Here is a 14,895-nt window from a genome sequence, read left to right on the forward strand (position 1 = left end):
ATTGGACTTAATTAGTGGAAGCCATAAGAGTTCTCTTGAGCAAACTCTGCATATTTGATGCTATAGAATCTTCCTCTCGTGGAGCTTTAGAAGAGATTGTGTCATCAAGACGCAACTTGAGTTCAGCCATCTCAAGAATATACTCTTCAATCGTGTTTTCAGACATTAATTTGTAAACAGTAACATCTTTGGTTTGTCCGACACCTGTTTATTTTAAAAGATATCAAATTAGTACGCAAAATAGTAAATCAAATCACAGTTACACTTACGATGCGCACGATCTTCGGCTTGTCTATCAGTCTGGGGGTTGAAATCATGGTCATAAAGGATAACCACGCTATAAACAAATGGTTAGTAAGATCCACTTCAAGATTTACTTTATCTAAATCACAAGAAACTTACTTTGCACCAGTTAAATTAATACCAAAGCCACCAGCCTTTGTACTCAATAAGAATACATCAAACTCGGGATTCTCATTGAATGAATCTATGGTAGTTTGTCTTTCGGTAACCTTTGTCGAGCCATCCATTCGCAAATAACGGATCTCAAGTGTATTCATAACCAGCTCAAGAATATCCAGCATACGAGTGAATTGGGAGAAGATCAGGACTTTTTGTTTCTAGAGTAAATGCGAGTTAGCAATTGTACCAGCAAAAGGGTCAATTTACCTTTGCTTTCATCTCGGGTAGCAGAACCTTTAGTTTTTCAACCTTTCCAGAATCCATCCATTCCTCATCCTTTAGCTTGAACGATGAAATGGTCTATACATGCAATAACTGTTAATCTTGTATGTTCCTTGAAGTTTTTTTTAAAAAAAAAAACGCATACTTACTCTATGTGCCTCGCAGAGCTTACTCAACTCAAAATCATTCATATAAGACATATCCTAAATAAAATTTATCGTTAATTTTGATTGTTAAAGCATCAAATATATTGTCCCTTTTTTATTTATTTATTTGTCTTTACCTCGTAGATGTAATCTTCGTCAGCATCCCAGTATCTTTCTTCCTGTAAATGAGAGACAATATTGAGTATACAGGAAAAGATAGTTATATAGCTTTATATAAAATCGTATAGCTGATACTGACCCTCATGATTGCCTTTGCCATCTTACGGATCTTTTTGTCGTTGTAGATATATCTAAAAAGCAGTGGATGGTCTGCTGCTTTACGAAGATGAATAATCATATTGGAAATATTGGAAAAGTTTTCATCGTTCTCTCCAGCTGCAGGTGCCTCATCGTCAGATTCATGCTTGATTTCTGATAAAAGTAAATGCTTGGATTCTTCAGACTTGATTTTCTTTTTAGACACCTCTGAAGTTTTTCGGCTCTTGTTTGCGGCTGACACAGTGCTTCTAGTACTGCGTTTTTGGCGCTTTTCACCTGCTACAGTTGGTCGTGATGAAGGGATATAGTCATCAGAGTCTTGATCCGACCCGTTGTTTTCTTCGAATTCAGAGTCTTGGTCTGAATCTACCGATCCTTGAGCAGAAGGTTCGTTTTGATCGTCTGAATTTCCTTCAGTTACAAATTTCCCATTGACCAATTTGACAGCCTTGACAGCCTTTTCGGTTTTAATTGGCTTAGCATTTCCATAAATATACTCTTCTTCAGACTTTTCAATCTTAATTGGTCGCGCATCTTCATCAATACCCCTGACTTCAGATTTTTCGGTCTTAATTGTTTTGGAATTCTCATCAATATCCTCTGCGTCAGACTTTTCATCAATCTCCATAAGCTCATCTTTTGTGAAATATTTGGATGCCTCTTTGAGTTCTTCGGCTTCTGCTTTAATCCCCTTAAATCCTTTCGTGTCTCCCTTTGCAAGCTTGGCTTCCATTTTAGCCTCCATGGCATTGGTATATGCCTTTGTTGTCTTTTGTAGAATAGTGTCATACACTTCCTTCTGGCGTTCTGTCATTTTACATTTCTCGACAACACGGGTCTTTTTGGGCAGGTCTTTCAATACATCTTCTTTTTTACGGCGTAATACGAATGGTGTCATCATTTTCTTGGCTCGTGCAATGCGTTTTTGGGACAGAATCTGCACTGAGCTTTGTTTTGTTCGGGACTGATTAGATTCGTCTTTCTCTTTCTCAGTATCTTCGGCTGTAGTCATGGACTTAATCTTGAAGATAGTTCTCACTTCATCTTCAAATTCTGCGAACATCTCCGGCATAATAAATATCAAGAGCGACACAAGTTCCTGAAGGTTGTTTTGAAGAGGTGTTCCTGTAACCAAAAGTCGGAAAGGAATCTTATACGACATGAGGGAAGAATAACGTGCTGAAGTACAGTTTTTGATCATATGACCCTCATCGAGAATCAGGGATTTAAACTTCATTTTCTTTAAAGCACTGCGGTCTTCTTTGGATTGAGTAGCAATAGTATAGCTTGTCAAGACGATATTATACCCGTGGTCAGGATTGTGAAGAATCAAATCTTGGAGCTCGCGTCTAACTTCTGCTTTATCATAATAACAAAGTACTTTGAGTTCTGGACAAAATCGCTCGATTTCTCGCATCCAGTTGGTCAATGTAGAAGCAGGCACGACAATCAAATGTAGACCATTGTCCCCAATTTCTTTGAGACGCGCAAGAAATCCAATGACCTGAGCAGTCTTTCCAAGCCCCATCTCATCAGCCAAGATGCACGAAATGTTCTTACGGTACAACATAAGTAGCCAGTTAATACCTAGCAGCTGGTAATTTTTTAAGTTGATCGTCTTGATTGTGGACGGTTGGATGTGCAGGTATCCATTCATAGCATCTTTGTAAAGTTCGGAATTGGTGTCCACAGATGTGATTTTGGCGTCATTTGTGTCATCGGGGATCTGCATATTTTTCCAAACGTCAAGGATCGAAGACAAGTCTCCTCCAAGCCGTTCAATCTCTTCAATAATCCGGTCTACGGCCATATAACCATCCAGTACTTCAACATAAGACGTGATAAATCTCTTTGACAATCCAGCTGTAGATTTTATCTTTTCATCAAAGTCATTTGCATTAAGAATCGGCCGCTGATCAATCATACGTTGTGCAATCTTTTCTGTACAGCCTGTGACATCCTGAATTTCTTGAATACTCGCGGTGTTATAAAATCTGAGCACTTGGTTGAATTTGCGTACTTCCTCCACTCGTTTTGCTGCTTGATTGACTTCTTGAGTGGTATCATCCTCAGAATCAGAGCTACCCATCTGTCTTTTTTGTCGTAATCTCTTTCTAGGCCGGTTTGTTTGTATCACCGGCGGTGCTGGACTAGCTGCTACTGATGTCGATAATGATCTTGGTGCTTCTCGTTTAGAATATCCTTCGTTGGAACCTGCCAGAAGTTGAGCAGGGTTTCTTCGGTGATTTTCTGTTATATGAGCAGCGAGTGCTTGACAAGCCCTAACGACACTTTCTCCATGAGTTCGTAATGCATCCTCAATTACTTTAATACTAAGATGAGGAAATATGGATCGGAGCATTGAAACCTTCTCAGGTGCAGCAATAACTGTATCCTGTCGACGCTCCTTCTTCACTTGTTCGTCCACATATTCGTCGTCATCATCGTCGATATCACTATCCATAATAGTGGCTCGCTTTTTGTTCTGTCGCTTGTTGTAGGTAATTGATTCATCGTCTTCTTCTTCAGAAGCCGAGTGATCGCCCTGCTGTCTATCTCGGCCAATATTATCTTCAAAGACATCATCATAATCCGAGTCTGTTTCTTCGCTTTTCTGGACTTGAGCAGGTTTACGCTTGCGTAATTCTCTGCCTACCGAATTTTCCTCTTGATTCGCTCCGTTTTTTAGGAGTGCTGGTTTCTGCAATTGGCTAGAAATCTCATCAACCTCCTTTCCGTAACGCGATAAAGTGCTGTGTGGACTAGATTTTGCTGCTGCCGCAGATTTTAATACGAATGGTAATGCAGTTTGTTTGAGAGAGGTGTTTCTTTGAGGAGATTCGTTTGACCCAATTGTCGGTATTTTTCTTTTAAGAATATCCTTGATTGCCATTTTAGGTCGAGGTGTGCCTTCCGATGTGTCAAGTATTTTGAGAGATGACATTCCAGCCTCATTTGAAGCCATTGGCGATCTTGGAGGTATCATTGTGGATTACAGAAAGCTTTATTAAACTGATTACTGCAAAAAAAACAACAGATAATGCTTAATGGGTTGTAATAAAAATAAAATAAAAAAATGAATGAAAGGTGTTTAAAAAGAAGAAGAAGAAAAAAAGGTTTTTTTTTTTTAAAAAAAATGTATATGCGTGACTTGCCTCTTAAGCTTCTTTATCTCCTTTCTTTATAAAGCATTTATTTCATTGTGTTTGGTCAAGGAGTTTATTAAGACTCTTATATAAAGAAAGAATTTTTTAAAAAAAAATGACAGCTTATGTCTATACCTGGTTATATATATTTGATAAAATGTATATTTAAAAAGGTCTACATTGCAAACCAAGGCACTATGTAGTTGGGATAGTGAATAATAAGAATGCATGAATGAAGTATAAAAATACTAAGTAACCAAAGTTATTTATTGTCTGTTTGTCGGATCCTTATTTTGAGATTGATAAATAAATAAATAAATAAATAAAACAAAAAATTAATATAGTTCCTATTCAGTGTTATGACTATGATACACATGTGCAGTGACTGCACGCCCTGACCTTATGTAATGAGGTAGATTTGCATACATCGCATAGTAAAATGAAGACATGTCAAATGTCTATGGCTATTCACCAATTCAGGCACAGTATGAATTGGTTCATTTGATAAAAGTATATTATATATTTCATCGATCTTTTAGTGTAATGAGAATGTATATATTATATATGTACTTATACATATATAACAGTAGCAGGTTAAAAGAGTACTCATTCATTGTACTCTTTAATATTTCATCATTTCAACTCCAGGCATATGGTGCAATCTGAGTTGGATATAAATGCTTCTATGTTTGTTTCAATTTGCTCTCTACAAAGCTCTACAAAAAAAAACTGCTATTATCTCACAAGAGAATTTAACTTGGTCTTCTGCAGTTTCTTCATACCGCAAGATGGTTAAGATTGATTGAGTCCTAGTGGTGATATTTACACAACATCATAGAACTAATTTTTGCAAACATAATCACCCTCTAGCAGTAACATTTCTGAAAATTGTATATCAAGAATGTATATTATATCAATGGAACAGTGAATTATAATTCACTGCAATTTTTATTGGAAACCTTGATATTTTATCCTCAGACACATCTATAAGTGAGCAACTTTAGAAAATATATATTGTAGACCGAAAAGAACGTTGGATCTTAAAGATAACCTATATATCAATAGCAAGTAAGAACTACAGTATAGTCAACTTTTCCATAGTTGATATAATATTCATTTGGTGTGGACAGACTAAAAGTTCAAAAAAGGGCAAAAAAAGGGTAAAACAACTTCATCCAGAACTTAGTCAATCAGACTAAATTATGGCTGTCCACACCTTTTTTTTTTAAAAAAAAAAGTTCAAAATTAGTTCAAAATACATATTAGATAAAATTGTCCATATAATCCCGTCTCTGTCATTAAGTGAGAACCTTTTATTGCGAGTTTTTATAGACCTCTCATTATACGGCACATCTTATCCATTAAAAAAATGCATCTCTTTTCAATCCTAGTGATAATGGAAGAAAACTAGCTAATTAGAGTCGATTAAGAATTTTGCCCTTTTTTTTAACTTTTAATCTGTCCACACCAAATGTATTAAAGACGAAGAAGAAAAAGGGGAAATCGAACAACCACTTTATTGTTTATCATTATGCACCCCTTTCATTTATTTTATACTTCATGTTGTGATTTGGGATTGGTCAAATACTACTTTCTCTTTAAGCGAAACAACAATGAAGGCTTTATATACATTCTTTATAAAAGAAAACTAACCTCTTGGTATTGGTAGTTTATTTTTTGCCATTACCCTTACCAACTAAACTAAATACCTAGGCTGTCCATTTGAGGCATCTATGTTAATAGAACAAGAAGTATGTTTAATCAAATGATTTTTGATGCACTCTTTGGCTAACTTAATTTTTTTACCTTGTTTCATTATGTATCCCCAAACATTTTACTGAGCAATATTTCATTCCACAGCGTGTACATTTATAGTTACTAGGAAATCCACACACTGAGCAAAAATGACGAGGGGGATATCGCGATGGCTCTGCGTTACATGTAATATAGGATGCCACGTCTGGAGACAAGTCCTCAAGATGCTAAATGTGTATATAAAATATGTGTGATCACAGTAAGTCCACCAAACTATACATTCATATAAATATATAGATATATACATGTGTACAATACGCAAAAAAAAACTATCAAAGTTTATCATTTACTTACGGCATCTTCCAAAAGCACATTCAGATTTGTTTTTGAAGAGTATATACTTGCTCTTCCACTTTTGTGCCTTGTTTTTCGTAAAGAGATGCCTAGATGTATAGAAAGTCTGAATACGTCAAATCATAATGAGGCTGACCAAACCTTCTTCTTCTTGTGCATCAAGAGCTATACTAATCAACCCTTCAACATCATTAAGCGACTGATGATTATCTCGTTCGAGAGATTCAAGATGTCGCCTGAGGTGCTTCTGTTGTGCTCCGGGATCGTATCGGATCTGTGGTTGCCTGGCTCGTTCGTTCTTTTTCATTTCAAAAGTAAAGAGGATTTGCAAGACAGGATACGTTTTGACAGGCAGTCACGACCTGCACTTTGGTCATCTTTAAAGATGCAGCAAGACAGAGAGAGAGAAGAAGAATATAAAATAAAAAGAAAACCCCGTCCATCTTTTGCATACAAATAGTTAAATTTCTTCTTCGTTTCCTCTTTTTTTCTCTCACTTCTTTCTTCTCTAAGCATATTTATTTATAAGAGAAGACTACAAGGCAGAAGAAGGACTATTTTTTTTAAGGATGGAAAACTTACAGGGACAGATGGCTACGGCATCTATTCAAGAAAATACAACCCAACCAAAACTTGCTGCCCTTAGTCATGCTCTTACAACTCAACCGAGCGTATCTTCTCTGACTGCAGCTAATCCAGGTAACCATGACTCCTGGTCACCGTAGCTTTACCGTCACAAAATAAAGAAGAAATCAAACACATACACAAGGTACTCAGAGGCTAAACCTACCATTATGAATTTGGTGAATGATCAAGTCAAATCGGACAAGTCATCTGTAATGGACATTCCAACCAACCAGCCCAATCCACCCTCTAATACAACCAATTCCACTGCTACCTCCACTGCCGCCGCCGCTGCCGCTGCTGCTGTGGCTGCTGACGAAGACGCTATACGTCAACAGAAATTAGTTGAAGAGTTCCAATATCTTTTGGAAAAAAGCCAAAGTTTATTTAGCGGCCTCAGGTAAATTAGATAGTATATCGTTAGTATGGATCTATTTCGTTTTTTGTTAATAGTAATATACGGTCAAAATATGTGTATATATATATATAGAGATTTACCACCTACTGGCAGCCATCGTCAATGGAGACCGGTAAATGGAGATATTAAAAAATAAGTGATGCTATATCTCATACGTCTTTCTTGATGTTACACATATGATATACAGTACTTTGAAAAGACGTTTGAAGTTTACACAAAGGTAAAATAAATACTAATAGTAACTTATTGAAATCTTCAAGGGATCTATTGTGTAAGCATATATTATGGTACTCATAAAAAAATAATGTTAAATAGTTGTGGAGGTTTCAACAAGCACATAGGTAAGAATAAAATAATATTAAAGAAATATGGAAAGGGATTGCGTGCGTGTAATAACTCAAGAGTAACGTATCTTAAATGTTCCTTATTTCTATAATAAAAACCTTTAGGCCTATTCTAGAAAACAAGAATAACTATGGACTCAAACGATGGGAAGTAGGAGAGATCGCAAGCAAGGTTGGTCAGCTTTACTACCATTACTAGTAAGTAAAGCGAGTCTTCTGAAGATATTTTACTATCAAGCAGGATATTAATACATTTATATTCAAAAGTCTTAGAACTAGTGAAACCAATTATCTGCATGAGGCATATGTATTTTACGAAGCCGTTCATGAAAGACAGTATTTCAAAGACATATTGGAAGTGAAAAAGTAAGTCCCGGTTTTGGTTTTAGTTGGGTATGTTATTTATGCATGATATTAGCCCTGCCTTGATGATCAAGAAACTGCGCTATTATGCCCGATTTATTGTCGTCTGCTTGCTACTCAATAAGGATGATACAATTCGGATGCTCACGAGTGAACTTGAGGGGCTTGTAGAAGAATATGCAAAAAGTTTCAAGCCGCCGGATGCAAAAGAATGGCAGTTGGTGTTAGACGAAATAACGACATTTATGGAGGCGGAAAAGAAGCTTGTTCCTATTCGAGGGGATCGAACTCCTGTAGCTATAATTCATCGTCTTTTGCCAAGCCCCAGGGAAAAAGAAACTGGCCGTCAAAGACTTAGATTACAAGAAGCTATCCTAGTTGGAAACTATCAAAAGCAGATCAAATTTTCCGAGCTCACCTTGGACATGTATCGCATGTTACAGTCACTCGAGCGCCAGCCGGTCCAAAAGACTATTCGATCCAATACTAGATCCATGGATCAGTACTCACTCGCAAACGAGAAGAAAGAAAAAGATGAAGGTCTTGCAGCACCGACTGCTGCACGAACTACCATAGCCCAGAATACAAATCAGAATCAGCTTTCTGTTCCTTCTGAAAAGGCCATAAAGCGTACAAACCCACACAAATATCTTCTATATCGCCCTCCGCTGAGCCAATTGATGGTCTATATCGCCACGGCTTACAAGGATGTTGGAGAAAATTCGGCTCTTTTACTTTACTTGTCAGCAGATGGCTGTACCTACCCTGAGATGCGGATGCCATTGTACAGTGGTGGAGTTACAACTGCCCAACGTAAAGCGACTGCTGACCGTGTAGATACTGCGCTGTCTATCCATTGTTTGAATCCGGCTGATCTATTACCATTTACACGCAAACCATTATTCTTGATTGTTGACAGTGACAATAGCGTGGCATTTAAGAATATGCCAAATTTGTTTGACCAGCCCGTGATGTGCCTTTTATCCCCTATTGAATATCCTTCGTCTGTACAGGACAAAAGTGAAATCGGAAGTCTTTTCACCTTATTTCTTCACACTCCCCTTCTTGGATTCTGTTCTATTTCTGATATTGGTAATCTCGATCAAGACAAATGGGATCAATGTGTAGCCATAATTACAAGTATGGAACGAAAGATAGGTGAAAGCCTAATAGCTGAGACAGGTCTAGGTAAAGAAAGCCGGGAATATACTTCTTGTAATAAAACACAATGCTTGACATTTAGACTCACTTTTATACAAATTAATCTAGATCCTTTCATTAAACGATTCATGTCCGATGAGTTCTTGTGGACCTTTATAGTACGATTTGTTTTGTGCAGTATTATTTTGCGATGTCACTCTTCATTCAAGGATGACAAGGTAAGATCTTACGCCGATATTTCGGATGTCCAGAGAAAAGTGATCTCTTTACTCATATCGATCCTTAGTCTTTCCCAACGTCTTCTCCTGCATTGCCGGAAAGTATTTATGTGTCTCCGGAAATTCTTCTTATGTTTCATGGCCTGACTATGGAGGCAGATGTCAGGACATACTTCACTCTTCCTATATCAACACCTCCTCCCCCTCCTACTGAGGCCTAATTCTTTAAAACTTCAAAGAAAGCTAGTAATATACCTCCTTATATCTTTTATAATATATCTTGTTATTTTTTCTATTTAATCTTGAAAGTTTTTTTTGTATGTTTATTTTGATAGAATATATGGGAATATACGTATTTTTTTGGTCTAGATCATACGCTTATGTATACCACGCTATTGCTTTGTAGAACTTTTATTTTTATTTTAATTCCGTTTAAAATAAAGTTGGGTTTGGAGTACATATCATACATCAAGAAAATATTATATGCGTGACAAAGGCATGTCTACCTCAGTTGGTCGGTAAATATCAAATAGATTGTTATCATTAATATAGTGTTGAATACTTGAAAGCAAATTTCTTCAACCACTCTAACCCATAGTCGAAGATGGTCTCTTTCACGCCTGGGTCCTTGAGGAAGCATACGCTTAGGGAACTAATAAACAGAGCAAATTAATCAAATCTGTGGAACAGTACTTGAAATCATTGATTTCGAGAATTCGCTTTGTAAGTGGTTTAATATTTGAGCTGATACCTTTAGGATACACTATAAGAAAAAATAACTATTTCAAAAAAAAAAAAACTTCAATAAAGTCTTAACACAAACCCCCTTTTATGTAGGTTACTTTGTCTCTAATAAATTTTCTCTAGGTTTATTACATTTTTTTTCTTAGTAAGCACATGCTACACATCTCCCGCTATCTAGTATATATAAGAATGTCTATGTGCTGTGAGATTATACAACTTAAAAAAAAAACAATTAAAATGAACATGAAATCTCATTCCCAGATACATATCAAAATATTATCAATATCAAGTTCTTTCAATCGAGTGTCATACGTCTTAGTATCTCTTTCGACTTCAAATAAAAGCTTGTTTTCGACATAATATCTTTGTGGATATGTAACGGTAGGCGATCTTTGTACCAGCCACAATCGGGTATAAGGCATATCAAGACTGACAGTTCCATCATCTTTAAAAGCGCCTTCATCCATAACAGTCTTGTGTAAGCACATGCGTCTTATACTTTTGCAGCGGAAAGAAAGATAGTTCATTGCCTCGGGTGGAATGGTTGCGTTGTGTAATGAAAAGTGATATAATCCGTGGGGCTCGCAAATTTTAGAAGCACCCGGGCTAAGTGTGAGAGTTCCTTCAACAATATGAACCTGCCTCAATACAGGACATTGAGTCAAGAGCAGATCTAGTTCAATATTTACACACGACATCCGTGCGCTCAATGTGACCAAGTGGGGATACGGATTGAATGTGAGTGTGGTGAATACTTGATTTGCATATGAAGATATGACAATCTGGGCATCCTCGAGTGTCTTTGAGTAAGCATTTAGAGATTTATCAACAAAGTATTGGACAGAGTCTGGCATAGGCTCATTAATGCGAACTCCAGCTGTGGAGGACTTTATCCGGATGCTTGGGTTACAAAAGAAGCTCCACAGAGTTACGCTACATGAAGGATTCATGTCGAATCCTACTAGATCGACTGTATGTAAGCGAGGGAAAATATCCGGAATACCTGCAAGTAATGAGGCTAGCTCGTCTTGAAAAAGGGCATTCTTCTCACGTCTGCAACCGGTGCTACATACGACAGTATGAGCATTTGGATACTTTCGGGCGAAATAAACAAGCCATCGATGTTCGGTGTTTATGAGTGTTACTTCCAGATATTTTAGATTGTTTGCAGGCTTGATTTTTGCCAAGGATGCCACTTCGGTTGCAGTTATCTCCCAAAGATATATATTTGTTGATAAATATTCCAGTTTTGGTAGCATAGTGTGAATCTTTTCAAAGTCGCTCCAGTCAAGAAATGTCCATGTGTTCCCGATTTTGCCTTGAAGAGTCAATCGATGAAGGAGAGGTAGATGTGATAATGCCGAGAGAATTTTGGTCCGACTATACTCAAGATAGCCATTATCTACAAAGATGCTCAAGTCTACCAGAAGCTTCCACCGTGACCAATCAACTATCTGGTTGTTCTTTGTAAATTTCAATCCTCCAACCTGGATAGAAAGACGTCGGATATGTTGAAACCTTCTCTGCAGTGAATACAGTTGTTTGAGAGTTGCTTTCAGTTGTGGTTGCAGCGTTAATGATCTGACATGTCTGCCGTACTTCTCGTCAAACTTTTCGTCGGACATGCGTATACGACCGATGCATCTTAGGTTCTTGTTGCTAATGCTAATTTCTTTCCATGAGGATTTAAGAAAAGCCATTAACCATGTTTTACAAATCAGAATGCATGTTGATCTGTCCCTGGCGGGAATAAAGTCAGCAATTCGGGCAAGGATCTCAAAAGGTAGATTATTTACAGACATGAAAAGGATCGATGCTTTTTAAGGAATTTACAAATGGAGGGAAAAAAAAGGGTATCTGTACAGTGAACTTTAAGCAATTGTAGTAGATTGGACTGTGTAACTAAAACAGCCAATTGAAATCGTGGTGGTTACGCTGGTTGTCAAATGTACAATTTATTGAATTGAAACAAAAGACGCAAGGGTATTTCTGGTATATTCTGAATCAAATATACAGCAACAACAGAAGTTTAGAATATGAATATAGAGAAATGTCTTACAACTTTTAACAATTTCTCAGTCTATTTGCTATCTTTTAAAAGTCTACAATGAATGGATAGATATAGTAAATTTGAACATATTCCTTCAGATAAAATTGGCTTACTTCCGACCCAACCTTACTTTTTTTCTTCCTTTTTAAGAACAAATGCAAAAACCCCGTGTGTATTTCTCTAAATCAATTACCTCTCCAAAGAAAGGTTAAACTAGACCTCTTGTTATATTAAATGATGCTAAGATTTTAGAAAAAAGAAAGAATTGTTATCAAGAGACACAAGGCAGACCGTAACTCGTAGAATCTTTCTAATACATAATACACACCCCCAGGTAGTTACTTCCCATACCGTTAGAATATACAAGGTAGATAATATATATACAGAGAAAAAGTATATTAAGGCTTTTAAAAAAGATATATTTTCAAGAGAATTAAATTATTTCAAGATTTCAGAAGAAAATATAGAAAAATCAAATTAGATAAGTTTGCCCTCGATACTGAGCAGATCCATAAAATTTACATTCTGCTGTAAAACGCCTTGTCAGCTTGCTTAATATATTGATACTTGCTCTTCTGTAATTATGTTTAAAAGATTACTTTACAAGTAATGCAAAAAATGTGCTTCGAATGAGTGAGTGTATTAAGAGCCAAGGGTCATGAATGTATATCAATCCTTAGGAGAAACTACATCATATTTATCACTGCCATTTCTGACAAGAGCATCATTGAATATATATATAAGTTAAACTTTACATTGGAGCGAAGTGACAATACAGTTAACATAGTCAGATGAGGTCTCGGATTTATTATGGCCAACAGATAAACAAGTCTCAGTAAAATAAAGAATATTCATAACCATATTGATAGCATAATTAGAGTCAGAAGACGTTGCCCTGCAATGCTTGGTCTGTCTATCTTTCTTCTATATCAAAAAAGGGAGACACTCTGCACGTGACTTATGTTCACTCTTTTAAAACAATTATAAAGAAATGGATAACTCTGTACACAACTTAGAGCATCCACAGGGGTATGTATACCTAAAATACTTTAGTAAAGCAACCCCCCCCCCCCCCCCCCATTTAAACGAGATAGCTGAGACCATATACAGTGGTTTGTCTAAACCTGAAGTCGCATATTTTTACTGCGTGAATATTTCAGTGGAATGTTAAATTTAGGAATCTGTTAAATATTATTGAAAAAATTTCAACTAAAACTTTTAGTTAGATAAACCGCTGTGGATGAAAAAATCTAAATCTTCTATCTAAATTTACATTTTCAGTTAATTTACTCAAACCACTGTGGATGCTCTTATATTTTGACCTTTTATACTTTTAAAGCAAGTTCATAGATTACTTACACACAGAAAACTCAAAATGTAATTGTGCACCCAATTGGGATGAGCAATAGGGACAAGGAAAGTAGCAAGAATCTTCTTTAAACTAACTTGATATTTAAAAGAAATGACTCAATACCTTTTTGAAAGGTATTAAGACGGTAGTTCACTGACCGATTTTTTTTTTCATTTGAGAAGAATCTAATGACATTGTCTTAACAACATAGAAATTTAAAATAATTTAGCAGCTTTGAAATCCTTGAAAACTTGAGAGACTTTAAAGGCTTGGAAGATTCTAGGTGCTTTAAGGGTTATTGGGGTTTTAGGGGTCCTAATGGATTTAAGAGTTTTAACGGCTACAGAGGTTACAAGGACTTAGACACTTTAAAGACGCCAGAGATTTTAAATTAATTCAATAATATCAGAAACATTCTTGACATAATCATATACATATTATTATACATATACTATTATGACGGTAATTTTGTGCCCAATTGAAATAAACAGTAGAGAAATAGCTAAAGTTAAGGATCAAATGGCATACCGTATGGCAATTGAATTTACACAATAGAACTTTCATCATGAATGTTAGAATATGAGTATATAAAGTATGAAATAAAGTTAAAGAAACTAAAAAACACATTGCAATTATTACCATTTTATTTGAACCAAGGTTTTCAATTTTTGTATGAGCTATGTATGTTTTTGTTCTAGTATCAAATATTTAAATAAACTTGGCGAATGGATTTTCTTTCTTAGAATAGTATGCTTATTGCTTATCAAACTGTCCCAATGAGGGCAGCCGGTCTACTTCGTCTTCTATATCCCTAAAAAACTTCACTTACAAAGTAATTTGACTTGGCTCACTTCATACTTTTTTCGCAGATTCTTTGAACCTGTAAATTATGCCTGCTTAAAGTCTGGTGCTTATAGCTTTAAAATACTTCAATCACCAATTCGCCGGACTTAGCTTTTGTCTTAGAATAAGTCCCTTTTATAAATCTATTGATACCAATATTGCATCAAATTATACACTCAGCCATAATCTTGTACAAGTTATAGTGTAATAATGAGCTTATTATAATATAGCAGTAAGGAATGGTTTTATAAAACTTGCAAAAAGGTGAGGAGCACCGCCCCCCAAAAGAAAGCTAGTTTAAGCTTAAGAAGCAGCAACATACTTCTTCATTTTTGTCGCCACGGAAAGTTAATCAATCTTGGCATGGGTAATTTTTATTACCATTTCATACTTGGGTCAGATGCAAGAGAATACC

The 14,895-nt window shown here is 36.1% G+C and overlaps 4 protein-coding genes across 4 annotated transcripts; 1 reads left to right on the forward strand and 3 right to left on the reverse strand.

The window, feature by feature from the left end:
- Positions 1–7: 7 nt before the first annotated feature.
- PHYBLDRAFT_21047 (hypothetical protein) lies at positions 8–2,766 on the reverse strand (the record flags this gene model as incomplete). Its single annotated transcript, XM_018439747.1, has 8 exons — positions 8–204; positions 270–337; positions 403–620; positions 670–762; positions 834–887; positions 968–1,009; positions 1,090–1,278; positions 1,903–2,766. 8 exons carry the CDS (start codon positions 2,764–2,766, stop codon positions 8–10), a joined length of 1,725 nt encoding a protein of 574 aa, XP_018290560.1.
- A 3,198-nt stretch (positions 2,767–5,964) lies between these two features.
- PHYBLDRAFT_169649 (hypothetical protein) lies at positions 5,965–6,671 on the reverse strand (the record flags this gene model as incomplete). The annotated part of the gene is made up of 4 exons (XM_018436123.1): positions 5,965–5,986; positions 6,062–6,237; positions 6,365–6,453; positions 6,506–6,671. The coding sequence occupies 4 exons, from the start codon at positions 6,669–6,671 to the stop codon at positions 5,965–5,967; spliced, it is 453 nt and encodes a 150-aa protein (XP_018290561.1).
- Positions 6,672–7,203: 532 nt separating this feature from the next.
- Positions 7,204–9,713, forward strand: PHYBLDRAFT_20911 (hypothetical protein; the record flags this gene model as incomplete). The annotated part of the gene is made up of 9 exons (XM_018439745.1): positions 7,204–7,388; positions 7,479–7,518; positions 7,594–7,626; positions 7,722–7,747; positions 7,856–7,948; positions 8,018–8,116; positions 8,169–9,301; positions 9,383–9,492; positions 9,561–9,713. 9 exons carry the CDS (start codon positions 7,204–7,206, stop codon positions 9,711–9,713), a joined length of 1,872 nt encoding a protein of 623 aa, XP_018290562.1.
- Positions 9,714–10,487: 774 nt separating this feature from the next.
- PHYBLDRAFT_65437 (hypothetical protein) lies at positions 10,488–13,147 on the reverse strand (the record flags this gene model as incomplete). The annotated part of the gene is made up of 2 exons (XM_018441461.1): positions 10,488–12,052; positions 13,042–13,147. 2 exons carry the CDS (start codon positions 13,145–13,147, stop codon positions 10,488–10,490), a joined length of 1,671 nt encoding a protein of 556 aa, XP_018290563.1.
- Positions 13,148–14,895: the final 1,748 nt, after the last annotated feature.

The sequence above is a fragment of the Phycomyces blakesleeanus genome (genome assembly GCF_001638985.1).
Source record: "Phycomyces blakesleeanus NRRL 1555(-) unplaced genomic scaffold PHYBLscaffold_13, whole genome shotgun sequence".
In the NCBI taxonomy this organism is placed as follows: Eukaryota; Fungi; Mucoromycota; class Mucoromycetes; order Mucorales; family Phycomycetaceae; genus Phycomyces; species Phycomyces blakesleeanus.